Raw genomic sequence first — 15,649 nt, 5'->3', positions numbered from 1 at the left:
TGTTGCATTTGTTGTGTTGGAAAAAATTTCCACTCCAATCACGCCGCGTCCCCCTACACCCGGAAGATTGGCCCTCCCGGAGGAACTCCCACACGGGGAGGGGCTGGCGAGGGGAGTGGGAGTGACGTAGTGGTATTGGTCACGTGGCCAGAGGCTGCGCAAGCTCCTTCCGGTCCCCCGGGAACTCCTCGGTGGCAGCTTGCGAGGCGACGGAGCGCGTGCGCAGAACAGCTCCACGTGAGCGGTTGCGTTTCTTCTCAAACCCAACAATGCCGCCCGAACGCAGGAGCCGGATGAGATCCGAACGGAGAGCCCGCGCAAGGCCGGACAGGAAGACCAAAATGAGGTCAGACCAGAAAGCCAGGGCAGGGACGGGTGGGCCACCCCAAAAGGCTGCCCCTTCATCTCGGCGGACTCCGCCGGCCCACCCGACCGCTGCAGCCGTTTCGATCACTGTCGCCGCCGGGGCGGAGGAGAGACGGCTCCGGCAGCAGAATCGCCTGACTCTGGAGGAGGACAAACCGGCCGTAGAGCGGTGCCTGGAAGAGCTGGTTTTCGGTGATGTCGAGGACGACGAGGACTCGCTGCTGCGGCGGCTGCGGGGCCCGCGGGTGAGGGAGGCCCGGGCGCGGGCCGAGCGCGCTCTGGCGGGGCGCGCGGCGGGCGGCGAGGTTCTGAAGGCGGAGCCTGGGCGACCTGCGGCGGCGAGCGCTCAGGTGGGAGGGAGGGAGGGAGCCCTGAAAGCTGGCGCCGAGGGGCGCCGCTTTGCGTACCCGGCCTTCCCGCGCTGGACTGCAAGCTTGGGCGGGCACAGACCACGCCTTATTCTGTCCGGGAGGAGCCACTGCGCCTTGTATGCAGCAGGCGCTCAACACGTTTTTGTTTTTCGAACTGTAGTCGTGACCATTTTGGGCAGCTCAGCTCTGCTGTCTGGCTGGCGGTGGTGGTCTCATCACTTGCCCCGGTTCCTTGCCAGTGATTCAAGGAGTTCCAATTCCATAATGGAATCCGTTGGAGAGCACAAGCCTGGGAATAAGCGTTTTAACAAGTCTTTCGGCGCGATCATGTCGTGCATCAACTTTTAAAAATGATCACGTATTCATTTAACAGATATTTGTAGGTCTTTGATACTCTTCCAGGTGATGGCAAACGCTCTGTGGTTGATTGTAATATTTGCATTCTACTTTTTAAAAAATTCTGTAGTCCAAGAGATTCCCAGGCATAGACAAAACGGACAAAAATCCCTGCCCTCTTGGCGCTTGTGGCATAGAAGATAAGGAAGTGGTAAATCAGTAAAATTCAAGTAATTGGTGATTAGTGTTGAAGAGAAAAAAAAAATCTTCGAAAAAGAAAAATACGTGTATGAAGGACTGAACTTTTAGATAAGTGAGAAAGGATAAGGATTACTGTTGACTTAGCAAGTATCTGCTGATTGCCACCTCCTTTGGGTGCTTATGAGAGAAGTTGCTGCAGTCTAGAGAACTAGTTTTGGAAGTGTGCTAAATCTGGTGAAGGTTTTACAGTCAGGAGAAACAGCCTACTAGAGGTGGGGTTTGTTGGGCTTTGAAGCATATTGAACTGTAGTAATGCAGGTAGAAGTCAATGGGATATTGCTGTCATATGGGTTGAGGAAAGCTCAAACTAACAATTTAAAGGGGATTTTTGTGGTCTAGATTTAGATTTGATGGTTTGGTATAACTTTTTTTAAAGAGGTGGGATTAAGAATGGGTAAGAGGAAACAAGCAATATGCCTAAGAATATGAGATAAGACTTAAATGATATTATCTTTAACTCTAGTCTGCCTTGGGACTTGTAATTTCTGTATTTTGGGCATTTCTCCTGCCCTTTTCTTCCTCTATTAACTTACCCTTTGTTCTTGCCTGCTTTAGTCTTCTGTCAGCATGTTCACTTGCTTTCCTTAACTGTTCCAGCTTGCTTTGCTTGTCTAGCTGGAGGTGTCATTCCCTGGTCTTATTTTCTGCTTCTGCCCCCTGCATTTGTTTTGGTAGCATTCTTTCCAATTGTTTAATCAGAGGGTCATAAAAACAAAGCATTGTTCAAATCACTTAAGGCATGGGTGACTGTGGGATGAGAAAAACCCAATGCTTGAAGGTGTTTTGTCTTCTGTAGGTTCACTTGCATGAAGACTCTGATGACTCGGAAGTGGAGAATGAAGCAAAAGATTCTTTCCCCCCTCAGAAGCAGCCGGTGTGGGTAGATGAAGAAGATGATGAGGAGGAAATGTAAGCTGCCCAACTTTTTTTTCAAATCCGTCTGTAAACTTCAAAAGTAATTCTGTAGGTTTTTAAAATCTTTCTCTTTAAAACTATATGAGTATGTGAAGATTTGATGAACATTTGGAAGTAAAGAACCAGGTCCTTTTGAGAGAGAACTACTGTTAACATGTTGGCATTCTCTTCTGTGTCTTTTGTGCAGTATAGATCAACTAAAAAAAAAAACAGTATTTGGAGTTAGAGCTGAGTTTGCTTCCTTAATTGTCCAGTTCCAAATTGACCATGGACAGGTTTGGAACCTGCCTTTTATTTTTAAGATGAACATAATTATAGTAAGTATTATCAGAGGCTGTTCTGATTAAATAGTGCCTGTAAAACTTTTAGTGCAGTGTCTGAAACCGAGTAAAGGATTAAAAGAAAGCTAGCCCACACAGTATGTACTTTTGTAGATGAAAATGTACTGTCTACTTACTTTGATAATTTATTTGTGCATAAAATCATATTGGCAAATGTTCTTCCCAATTTTTAAAAAAAATATTGTTTAAATTTATTCTAATTATACATGCCAGTAGAATGCATTTAGACACATTGTACACAAATGGAGAACAACTTCACCTTCCTCTGGCTGAATATGGTGCAGTTACACCAGTAATGTAATCATACATGTATATAGGGTAATAGTGTCCATCTCATTCCACTGTCCTTCCCATCCTGGTACCCCTCCACTTATTCCTGTCGGCATAATCCAGAGTTCTTCTACCCTCCCCCCAATATGGATCACTATCCGCTTATCAGAGAAAATATTCAGCCTTTGGTTTTTTGGGTTTTGGCTTATTTCATTTAGCATGATATTCTCCAACTCCATCCACTTACCTGCAAAAGCCATAATTTCATTCTTCTTTAAGGCTGAGTAATGTTCTTATTGCGTATACCACATTTTCTTTATCCATTTACCTGTTGAAGGGCATCTAGGTTGGTTCCATAGTTTAGCTATTGTGAATTGAGCTTCTACAAACATTGATGTGGCTGCATCACCGTAGTATGCTGATTTTAGTCCTTTGGGTATACACTGAGGAGTGGGATAACTGCGTCAAATGGTGGTTCCATTCCGAGTTTTCTGAGGTATTTTCATGCTGTTTTCCATAGTGATTGCACCAATTTGCAGTCCCACCAGCAATGAATGAGTGTTTCTTTTTCCCTCCACATTCTTACCAACTTTTATTGTTTGTATTCTTGATAATTGTCATTCTGACTGGAGGGAGATGAAATTTTAGAATAGTTTTGATTTGCATTTCTCTAATCGCTAGAGATGGTTAATATTTTTTCATGTTTGTAGATCAATTTTTTTTTCTTTTGTGAAGTGTCTGTTCAGTTCCTTAGCACATTTATTGGTTGGTTTATTTGGGGTTTTTTTGGTGATTATTTGGTGTTTTTTGAGAAATTAGTGCTTTGAGGTGTGTGTGGTAAAGATTTTCTCCCATTCTGTAGGCTCTCTCTTTAAATTATTGATTGTTTCCTTTGCTTTTTAGTTTGAGTCCACCCCTTTATTGATTCTTGATTTTACTTCTCGTGCTTTAGGAGTCTGGTTAAGGAAGTCAGTTCCTAGCCGACATGGTAGAGATTTGGTCCCACTTTTTCTTCTATTAAGCACAGGTTCTAGTGCCTAAGTCTTTGATCCACTTGGAGTTGATTTTTTTGTGCGGGGTGAGAGATTTTTTTAAAAAAAATATTTATTTTTTAGTTGTAGTTGGACACAATTTATTTTTTTTTATTTCACTTATTTATTTTTATGTGGTGCTGAGGATTGAACCCCGGGTCTCACAGGTATGAGGTGAGCGCTGAGCCATAACCCCAGCCCAAGAGATAGATTTAATTTCATTTTGTTACTTATGGATTTCTAGTTTTCCCAGCACCATCTGTTAAGTAGGCTATCTTTTCTCCAATGTATGTTTTTTGGTGCCTTATTTAGTATGAGATAACCACATTTATGTGGGTTTGTCTCTGTGTCCTCTATTCTCTACCGTTGGTCTACTTGTGTATTTTGGTACCAATACCATGCTGTTTTTGTTACAATTGCTCTGTAGTATAGTTCAAGATCTGGTATTGTAATGTCTCCTGCTTCACTCTTCTTGCTAAGGATTGCTTTGGCTATTTTGGATCTCTTGTTTTTCCAAATGAATTTCATGATTGCTTTTTCTAGTTCTATGAAGAATGCCATTGGAATTTTAATAGAAATTACATTAAATCTGTATAACAGATCTGGTAGAATGGCCATTTTGATAATATTAATTTTGCCTATCCAAGAGCATGGGAGATCTTTCCATCTTTTAAGGCATTCCTCAATTTCCTTCTGTAGTTTTCATTGTAGAGGTATTTCAGTTCTTTTCTTAGGTTGGTTTCCAAGTATTTTATTTATTTATTTATTTTGAGACTATTATGAATGAAATTAGTTCTCCTAATTTCTCTTTCAGTTGATTCATCATTGATGTATAGAAATGCATTTGATTTATGGGTATTGATTTTATATCTAACTGCTACTTAGCTGAATTCATTTATTCTACAAGTTTTCTGGTGAAGATTTTTGGATTTTCTAAACATAGAATCATGTTGTTGGCAAATAGTGCTAGTTTGAGTCTTGCTTTCCTATTTGTATCCCTTTAATTTCTTTCGTCTGTCTAATTGCTCTGGCTAAAGTTTCAAGGACTGTAATGAATAGAAGTGGTGAAAGGGCATCCAAGTCTTATTCTAGTTTTTAGGGGGAATGCTTTCAATTTTTATTCCCACTTATCACAAAGACCTTTGTCAACTTTTTTTTGTTCTTTTTTAGTTACTCATGACAGTAAAATGTATTTTGGCAAATTTTATAATGTTATACATAAGAGTAAACATTCTAATTAGGATCCTATTCTTGTGGTTGTACATGATGCGAAGTTACCCTGGTTGTGTATTCACATACAAGGCTAGGAAGGTTATGTCTGATTCATTCTACTGACTTTCCTATTCCCAACCTCTTGCCGCAGGCTGCCCGGCCCCGGGTCGGCTGAGTTCCGCTCCTGCCGCCTCTATCGCCGAGCCCTGCCTGCCGCACCCCTGCTGAGCGATTCCCTGCTGAGCTGTCAGTGCGCGCGCGGGCTTGCAAACTTGCAACCCGGTTGGGCACAAAAACACAAGCCAGTCAAACTGAGACAAAGTTTTATTTAGAGAGAGGCCGTGTGCGTCCCCTAACAAGTGGGTCCGCCACGTGTGTCTTCTACCTGAGCCGGGGGGTTTCCCCTTCCCCCGGAACACCCTCCTACCATCCTTTCCCAACCAATGGGAACTCTCCCATTACAAGAGTGACATGAGTAACCTGAGTCCTGAAATGGGCCCAGCTGAACAGCATGAGTCCAATTACCATATGAATGTGAATTGCTGGCTGGCAGTCATAAAATCCAAAGGTGCCTGTATCAATATTTTTGCTGTGGCTTCTAACATCTGCCCCCTTCTGTTTAAATAAACAACAGGCAAATGTGGCTAGGGACCGTACCTGTTAGGTATGTCCAATTCACATATGGTTCTTACCCGTCATGGGAAAACTGACCTTATTGCGTCAGTCTCCTGGCTTAGGTTGATACCACTGTAACCGAATCATACCCGTCACTGACTACCGGTCCAGTATATAGCCATACCTGTGTAAATGGCCTATGCACCAGTGGGGGGGTGAGGTTCTTGCCTCACCTCTGTTGGCCCCCAAATTTAACCTTGGTGCCAGTGGGGGGGTGAGGTTCTTGCCTCACCTCTGTTGGCCCCCAAAATCAGACCATCACTAGCAGAAGGGAGAAAGACGCAGAATTGCCACGACACCAAGCCAATTGACGGCTCCTATGGAAACACTGGTGACACATCGGCTAAGATTTTTAGCACTACCAGTTCGCTGTATCAACAAATAGAACACAATGCATACAGGTGATACATAGTCCAGACAAGTTGTGTAAGCAGTTCAAAGTGGAGGAGTCTATCAATATGTCCATTTCCTCCCAAAGTAAATTAAGTCCTTGATTGAGCAGTTCAAAGTGGAGGAGTCTATCAATATGTCCATTTCCTCCCAAAGTAAATTAAGTCCTTGATTGAGCAGTCTTATTGAGTTATTTTGATTGATGTATCAATTTATACAGTTTATAGTGATAGCTATCATAAAAGTTGTAGTTTGGTCTTAGTCTTCACCGGCACTGGGATGGAGATGGGAATTATGTCCATGTTGCTAAAGAGACATTATCCTGAACAGAATTATGAAATATAATGAAAAGGAAAGGTGAAAGTAAACAAACATATCTGTTAACCACCTTTAAAAACAAAATTTAATAACAGCTGTTTACCTAAAGTAAATTAAACCATATAAGTCACGTGACTAATTTTTTTTTTTTTTTGGGAATACTTGTATCTATTTATACATGAGCGCTCCTTATAAATGAAATATGGACATACACACATACAGACATACAACACAAAACAGCATACATAACATAGAACATATAAGACAATAGTAAATAAAGGCCTTGTAGCTATAGCTAGGTGAAATCTCCATTGCAATGTTTAAAAACTTTACAGTTAAAAAAAATAAAACACAGTCAAAAAATAAAACTGATCAGAAAAACATTAACCTAGGTTTGTATGAGCTTAAAAAATAAGGTAAGATAAAATAAAATAAAATAAAATAGAACTTTATGATGTGGGAAAAATGCAAATAATAAAATAGATATTGAAAAAGGCACCGTGGTAAATCACTGTCGCAGATGCAAGAATAGCCAGGCTGGAACTCTGGATATCAGCTGTTATGGATTTGAGTCAAATCATCTTCTTTTTCTGTAGAAATTGTTTTAGTTAATCTCTCTGGAATCCAAATTGGTTGCTGTTCCTCCTGTGGAAAAACACAGACGGAGCCCCGACTCCAGACTATTACTGGGTCCGGACCTTTCCATTGTCCTGTTAGAATATCTTTCCAAAGTACCTTAGGCTTATGTACATTTTTCGGATACATATGTCTTTCCGCAGCACTAAGTCCTGATGAATCCAAATTTAGAAAGTTTAGAGTAAAAAGGGTTATTTTAAGTTTATCTTTGGGGGATATATACCCCTTACTAATTCCCTCCCTTTGCTTTAATAAGTACATTTTTATAGTTTGATGAGCTCTTTCAACTATGCCTTGTCCCTGTGGGTTGTATGGGATTCCTGTTATATGAGTAATGCCAAATGATGAGCAAAATTGTTTAAAAGACTTGGAGGTGTAACCAGGGCCATTGTCCGTTTTTAACTGTTTAGGAACACCCACAGTGGCAAAATTTTGTAAGCAATGAGCTATAACATCTTTAGTTTTTTCTCCGGGATGAAGGGAGCCCATGAAAAATCCAGAAGAAGTATCAACTGTAACATGTAAATATTTTAATTTTCCAAATTCTGGCAAGTGTGTGACGTCCATCTGCCAAATATGGTTAGGTATCAGTCCTCTAGGATTCACTCCAAGATTAACTTGTGGCAAAAATGTCACACAATTTTGACATTGTTTTATTATATGTCTGGCTTGTTCTTTAGTTATTTTAAAACGTTTTTGTAAAGTATTAGCATTGACATGGAACCTTTTATGAAAATTTATAGCTTCTTCTATTGTGGAGAAAATATGTATGTCATGTGTAGATTTATCTGCTAGTTCATTACCCAAACTAAGGGCTCCAGGCAATCCTGTATGTGCTCTGATATGTCCTATAAAGAATGGATCCTTTCTATCCCAGATTAGACTTTGTATAGCAGAAAACAAAGAGAAAACAGTAAAGGAAGGAGAAATCCTACCAGCATCTTCAAGAGATACCATAGCATTAACTACATACTGACTATCAGAAAATAAATTAAATGTAGACTCTTTGAACATCATAAAAGCTTGCAATACTGCATTAAGCTCTACCTTTTGAGCTGATTGTTTGGGTACTAAAAATGTAAAAGTTTGATCAGGAGTAACTACTGCTGCTGTACCATTGTTTGACCCATCAGTGAATATATTTGGAGCATTTATGATAGGGGTTTTTCTTGTCATTTTTGGAAAAACTACAGGATGCTTAGACCAAAAAGACAACAAAGGATTAGATGGCAAGTGATTATCAAATGCAACACTAGATTTACACATGATTATTGCCCAAGTATTTAACTCATTAGCTAACTCATCAATTTGGTCCATAGTATATGGAGTAATAATTTTATTGGGAGAAATCCCAAACACTCCTTTTGCTGCTTTTATTCCTTTGAGTATTAATTGCCCTACAGCCTCAGGATATCTAGTAAGAATAGTATTAGGAGAATAAGATAAATGTATCCATAATAATGGACCTTCTTGCCAAAATACCCCTGTAGGAATATTTTTTGTCGGTAGTACAATAAATAATAAAGGCAAACTTATATCAATTCTATCCAAATGCATATTTTCCATATATGTTTCAATGATTTTTAATGCCTTTCTAGCTTCAGGTGTTAACATGCGGGGTGAATTTGGATCTGATGGACCCTTTAGAATATCAAATAAAGGTCCTAATTCTCCTGTTGGTATGCCTAGATAAGGCCTTATCCAATTTATATCTCCCAATAACTTTTGAAAGTCATTAAGTGATTTGAGTTGATCTACTCGTATTTGAATTTTTGGTGGACGGACCATGGTTGAGGATAATAGAACTCCTAAATAATTAATTGGAAGATTTAATTGTACTTTATCTATTGCTATCTCTAGATTATAATTCTTTAATAAGTTTGTAAGCGTGGCATAACATTCTAGCAATGTGTTTTTATCTTTATGTGCCATTAACACATCATCCATATAGTGAAATATCTGTAGTTCAGGGTTTTGATTTCTAAGTGGCTGGATTGCTTTATCAACATAAATTTGGCACAAAGTTGGGCTGTTAGCCATCCCTTGAGGGAGTACTTTCCATTCATATCTCTGATCAGGACCTTCATGATTCAGTGCAGGGATAGTAAATGCAAAATGTGGACTATCCTCGGGATGAATTGGAATTGAGAAGAAACAATCTTTAATATCTATAGCTAGAACATGCCAGGTTTTTGGTAGAGCAGACAATTGGGGAATCCCTGATTGAGTAGGTCCCATAATAACCATTTCATTATTAATGGCTCTCAAATCTTGTAATAATCTCCATTTACCAGATTTCTTTTTAATAACAAAAATGGGAGTATTATGGGGAGATACGGAAGGTTGTATATGTCCTTCCGCTAATTGCTGTTTGACCAGATCATGGGCTACTTGTATCTTTTCTTTAGTTAGGGGCCACTGAGGAACCCACACTGGTCTTTCTGATTTCCAAGTAATTTTGATTGTCTCAGTGGCCCTTTTTGAAAACCCAATCCATGTTTATTTATCTCTTGATCTATTTGAATTGGTGCTGTTATATCTTGTTCTTGATCTCTTAATCTCTTTTCTTTTCTAAAGCCTTGTTTTGCCCTAGTAGTGGGCGCGTTAGGATTGACGTTATTTGTTAATGTCAATCCTAATTGATCTAGGACGTCTCGTCCCCATAAATTTATGGGGAGATGGTCCAATACATAGGGCTGTATAGTTCCTTCACATCCTTCAGGATCCTTCCAATCTAATACCATTGCACTTCTATGGGGATTAGTCGCCACTCCTAGGCCTCTAAGCGTTTGTGTGGCTTGCTGTAATGGCCAATGTTTAGGCCATTCCTGGCGAGATATGATGCTGAGATCAGCGCCTGTGTCCAGCAGTCCATTAAAATCATGTCCTTGAATATTTAATTTTAGCATAGGGCGAGAATCTAAATTTAAAGATAGCATAGCCCAATCTACACCTGTGGAGCCTAATCCCTTGGAACCTCTTTCTACATTACAACTGGAAAATTTATCATGTAGGCTTGGTATTATTAATAACTGTGCTATTCTATCTCCTGATGAAATTACTGATATACCTCTTGGAGAACTAGCTATAATTTTTATTTCACCCTCATAATCGGGATCAATTACCCCAGGACTTATCATAAGTCCTTTAAGTGTAGAAGAACTGCGTCCTAATAATAAGCCTACTGTTCCCTGGGGAAGAGGTCCTTTTACTCCTGTGGGAATGATTTGAACTCCCATCTCTGGAGTTAATACTGCTCTGGCAGAGGCACAGATGTCCAACCCTGCGCTCCCTCTAGTCTGTCTGATGAGGGATCTAATGGATAATGCGTCCTGGGCACCACCTTGATGGTGCTGCTGGGTTCCTCCATTGCCCCATATATTTGTGGTTTTGGGCCCCGGGGCATTGGGCCCTCCAATTCGTTTTTTTTTTTTTTTTTTTTAGAGAGAGTGAGAGAGGAGAGAGAGAGAGAGAGAGAGAGAGAGAGAGAGAGAGAGAGAGAGAATTTTTAATATTTATTTATTTATTTTTTTTTAGTTCTCGGCGGACACAACATCTTTGTTGGTATGTGGTGCTGAGGATCGAACCCGGGCTGCACGCATGCCAGGCGATCGCGCTACCGCTGAGCCACATCCCCAGCCCTCCAATTCGTTTTTTGACAACGGGGCCTGATGCCTTTCTCCACGATATCGTGGGTAGACACTTGGTCTTTGTCCATTTTTTGATAACGGAATACCCTCTATGGTGGTTTGAGAATGGCATTCATTAGCCCAATGTCTCCCTCTATGGCATCGTGGGCAAATACCCGGGATTCTACTCTTTTGATACCTAGCTTTGTTAAACCCTCCTCCTATGGGGCAATTTATTTTAAAATGCCCTTCTTGATTGCAATTATAGCATGTTTTTGGCTTGGTACTTAAAGCCTGTTTTACTTCAGCTGCCATGACTTGTCCTTGTTCATTAATGTCTCTACATAATTTAATATATGTGTTTAAATCTTCCTGTTTCCACGGTCTAATGACCTCTTTGCAGCAACGATTTGCTTGATCGTAAGCCAGTTGTTTTATAAATGGCATTGCCTGTTCTGTATTTTCAAATGTCTCAGAGGCTGCTTCAATAAGTCTAGCTACAAAGTCAGCGTAGGGCTCATTAACTCCTTGTATTGTCTTAGATAGTTGACCTTGAAAATCCCCTTGTCCCTTCAAAGTTTTCCATGCCTTAATTGCATTTATGGCGACCTGAGCGTATACGCCAGGATCATATCTGATTTGCTGCATCTGCCCTTCAAATTCTTCTTTCCCCAGTAACATTTTCAGGTCTCGTTCAGGGTAACCTGCTTCTGCATTTCGCCTAGCTGTCTCCTTGCAAAATTCCTCATTGGCAATTTTCCATAATAAATATTGTCCTCCATTTAGCACAGAATTACACACGTTAACCCAATCTGCTGGTGTTAAGTCCCAGCTGGTAATAGATTCGACCATACTGACTGTGAAGGGAGCGGCCGGGCCGTAGGTTGCTACAGCTTCCTTTAATTGCTTTACTATTTTGAAATCTAAGGCACGGTAAACTCGTTCTCTTTCTTCTCCCCGCTCAACTACAGGGCATGCTAATTTTTGGGGTCCCGCCTCAGGATTCCTTTCATCATCTATGGAGGCAGGTAAAGCTGTTGGTTGAATTATGCCCTCTGGTGGTGAAACGGAGTTAGTAGCAGCTTCCCTATCTGATGACCGTTTTTTCCCTGAGCTTGCCTTGTTCAAATTTTCTTCTATCTGACTAGCTTGAGAGACCTTTTGTTTTGCTTGACCTAATATGTTTTCTGCCATGGCCTGGACCTCTAACAATTTACTTAACAGTTTTTCGGTTTGTTTTTTACTAGATTCTAATCTACTATAAAGGTAACGTAACCCAATAAGATAGGATAGAAGAAAGCCAAAACAGAATGAAACAGAAACGGAGAGGAGGAAAATGATTATGTCAATTTTCTCTCTCTCAGGGCCGAATAACTTCAAACCTTGAGTTAACCATTTATCCCAATTCGTCTGAAAAAATTGTAAGGCTAGAGAGCCTGAAATAAAAGCAGAATAAATCAAAACAGAAATACCCATTCTGTCGCCTTTCCTTAGGGGCGAGCGATATTACTCACCTTTAAATTTTGGGCGTTCCCAGTACAGGGCCACCAAAATGCCGCAGGCTGCCCGGCCCCGGGTCGGCTGAGTTCCGCTCCTGCCGCCTCTATCGCCGAGCCCTGCCTGCCGCACCCCTGCTGAGCGATTCCCTGCTGAGCTGTCAGTGCGCGCGCAGGCTTGCAATCTTGCAACCCGGTTGGGCACAAAAACACAAGCCAGTCAAACTGAGACAAAGTTTTATTTAGAGAGAGGCCGTGTGCGTCCCCTAACAAGTGGGTCCGCCACGTGTGTCTTCTACCTGAGCCGGGGGGTTTCCCCTTTCCCCCGGAACACCCTCCTACCATCCTTTCCCAACCAATGGGAACTCTCCCATTACAAGAGTGACATGAGTAACCTGAGTCCTGAAATGGGCCCAGCTGAACAGCATGAGTCCAATTACCATATGAATGTGAATTGCTGGCTGGCAGTCATAAAATCCAAAGGTGCCTGTATCAATATTTTTGCTGTGGCTTCTAACAACCTCTCTCCTTTTTCTTCCTTCCCCTTATCAACATTTTTTTTATTTTTTAATTTTTTAAATTTTTTATTTTTTAAATTTTTTTTTATTGTTGGTCGTTCAAAACATTACATAGTTCTTAATACATCATATTTCACTGTTTGATTCAAGTGGGTTATGAACTCCCAATTTTACCCTGTATACAGATTGCTGTATCACATCAGTTACCCTTCCATTGATTGACATATTGCCTTTCTAGTGTCTGATGTATTCTGCTGTCTGTCCTATTCTCTACTATCCCCTCTCCCCTCCCCTCCTCTCCCCTTTTCTCTCTCTACCTCTTCTACTGTAAATCATTTCTTCCATTTGTATTATCTTGTCTTATCCCTCCTTTCCTCTTATATGTCATTTTGTATAACCCTGAGGATCGCCTTCCATTTCCATGCGATTTCCCTTCTCACTTCCTTTCCCTCCCACCTCTCATCCTTGTTAATGTAAATCTTCTTCTCAAGCTCTTCGTCCCTACCCTGTCCTTGTTTACTCCCATTATATCAAAGGAGTCATTTGGTATTTGTTTTTTAAAGATTGACTAGATTCACTTAGCATAATCTGCTCTAATGCCATCCATTTCCCTCCAAATTCTATGATTTTGTCATTTTTTAATGCAGAGTAATACTCCATTGTGTGTAAATGCCACATTTTTTTTTATCCATTCATCTATTGAAGGGCATCTAGGCTGATTCCACAATCTTGCTATCATGAATTGTGCTGCTATGAACATCGATGTAGCAGTGTCCCTGTAGCATGCTCTTATTAGGTCTTTAGGGAATAGACCGAGAAGGGGAATAGCTGGGTCAAATGGTGGTTCCATTCCCAGCTTTCCAAGAAATCTCCATACTGCTTTCCAAATTGGCTGCACCAATTTGCAGTCCCACCAGCAATGAACAAGAGTGCCCTTTTCCCCGCATCCTCTCCAGCACTTATTGTTGTTTGACTTCCTAATGGCTGCCAATCTTACTGGAGTGAGATGGTATCTTAGGGTAGTTTTGATTTGCATTTCTCTGACTGCTAGCGATGGTGAGCATTTTTTCATGTACTTATTGATTGATTGTATGTCCTCATCTGAGAAGTGTCTGTTCAGGTCCTTTGCCCATTTATTGATTGGGTTATTTGTTATCCTATTGTCTAATTTTTTGAGTTCTTTGTATATTCTGGTTATTAGGGCTCTATCTGAAGTGTGTGGAGTAAAGATTTGTTCCCAGGATGTAGGCTCTCTGTTTATCTCTCTTATTGTTTCTTTTGCTGAGAAAAAACTTTAGTTTGAGTAAGTCCCATTTGTTGATTCTAGTTGTTAACTCTTGCGCTATGGGTGTCCTATTGAGGAATTTGGAGCCTGATCCCACAGTATGTAGATCATAGCCAACTTTTTCTTCTATCAGATGCCTTGTCTCTGATTTAATATCAAGCTCCTTGATCCATTTTGAGTTAACTTTTGTGCATGGCGAGAGATAGGGATTCAGATTCATTTTGATGCAGATGGATTTCCAGTTTTCCCAGCACCATTTGTTGAAGATGCTATCCTTCCTCCATTGCATGCTTTTAGCCCCTTTATCAAATATAAGATAGTTGTAGTTTTGTGGATCGGTTACTGTGTCCTCTATTCTGTACCATTGTCAACATTTTTTATGTGGCTATGTTGTAGCCTGTTGTGAGCCAGTTGTAATTTATGTACCTATTGTTGGATGGACAGATTTCCTTACTTTTCCCTTTAATAACAATGCTGACATAAACATCTTTATAAATAAACTTTATGCTTTTTCAATTAATTTCTTAAGAAATATTCTTTGATGTTGAATTACTTGATCAAAGAGCACAAATATTTTTAAGACTCTTGATTTATACTGCCAAACTGCATACCAGTTTTCCTTTCCCTTGAAGTCCGTTTTTTGTTTCTTCCCAGCTTTTTCAGTGTGATATTTGTGTTGAGAATTTTTTTTTTTTAATATTTCAGTTCTAGGTGGACACAGTGTCTTTATTTTATATTTATGTGGTGCTGAGGATCTAACCCAGATCCTTATGCATGCTAGGCGAGCACTCTACCACTGAGCCACAATCCCAGCCCCAGGATGTTTCTGTTATTAGCCACTGGCATTTCTTTTTTTTTTTTTCCCCCATATTTTTTTTTAACTGGTGCATTATAGTGGCCCAGGCATTTCCAGTAAGTATTTTGTATTATATCCATCTATTGGAGGCTGTTTTTTAATGATCTTAGTATGTCAAGTTTCTTAAATATTGAGAATTTCAAACTGTTATGTGTGTCATTTATTGTAGGCTTACCCTCAGCTTTCTGTGCACAGAAGTTTTAAATTTTTAGATAAGTGAGATTTGTGAAACTTTTCATTCATTATTTTTTTTTTTAGTATTTTATTTTTTAGTTGTAGTTGTACCCAACACCTTTTTAATTTTATTTATTTTATTTTTTTATGTGGTGCTGAGGATCGAACCCAGGGTTCGCATGTGCTAGGCAAGCGCTGTACTGCTGAGCCACAACCCCAGCCCTCATTCATTATTTTTATTGTTGCTTTTTTAAAAAATATTGTTTTAGTTGTAGACGACTTTTTAAAAAAATATTGTTTTAGTTGTAGACGGACACGATACCTTTGTTTTATTTATTTACATGTGGTTCTGAGGATCAAATCCAATGCCTCATAGGTGCTAGGCAAGTGCTCTACCACTGAGCTAAAACACCAGCCCCTTACTGTTTGTTTTAATAGTAAAATGTTCTTTAGCAGAAAGATAGACGTTTGCCTATATTTTTCCTTGATAGTATTTTTTTTTTTTTTTTGTACTGGGAATTGAACCCAGGGGCACTCTACCACTGAGCTACATCCCATAAATAAAATTT

General features: G+C 40.1%; 1 protein-coding gene across 1 annotated transcript in view; it reads left to right on the top strand.

Annotated features, from left to right (window-relative positions):
- The first annotated feature begins 175 nt into the window (after positions 1 to 175).
- The window catches only part of Utp18 (UTP18 small subunit processome component), a 51,215-nt gene continuing 35,741 nt past the window's right edge, over positions 176 to 15,649 (top strand). Inside the window, exons 1-2 of the mRNA XM_026386730.2 lie at positions 176 to 611; positions 2,131 to 2,243. Of these exons, the coding sequence (XP_026242515.2) occupies positions 270 to 611; positions 2,131 to 2,243 (455 nt within the window). The 5' untranslated portion in view covers positions 176 to 269. The remainder of the gene's footprint in view (positions 612 to 2,130; positions 2,244 to 15,649) is intronic.

Source organism: Urocitellus parryii, chromosome 7 (assembly GCF_045843805.1).
Source record: "Urocitellus parryii isolate mUroPar1 chromosome 7, mUroPar1.hap1, whole genome shotgun sequence".
Taxonomy (NCBI): Eukaryota; Metazoa; Chordata; class Mammalia; order Rodentia; family Sciuridae; genus Urocitellus; species Urocitellus parryii.
The sequence above is the reverse complement of the archived record's forward strand: the minus strand, read 5'-3'. Positions and strand labels throughout refer to the sequence as shown.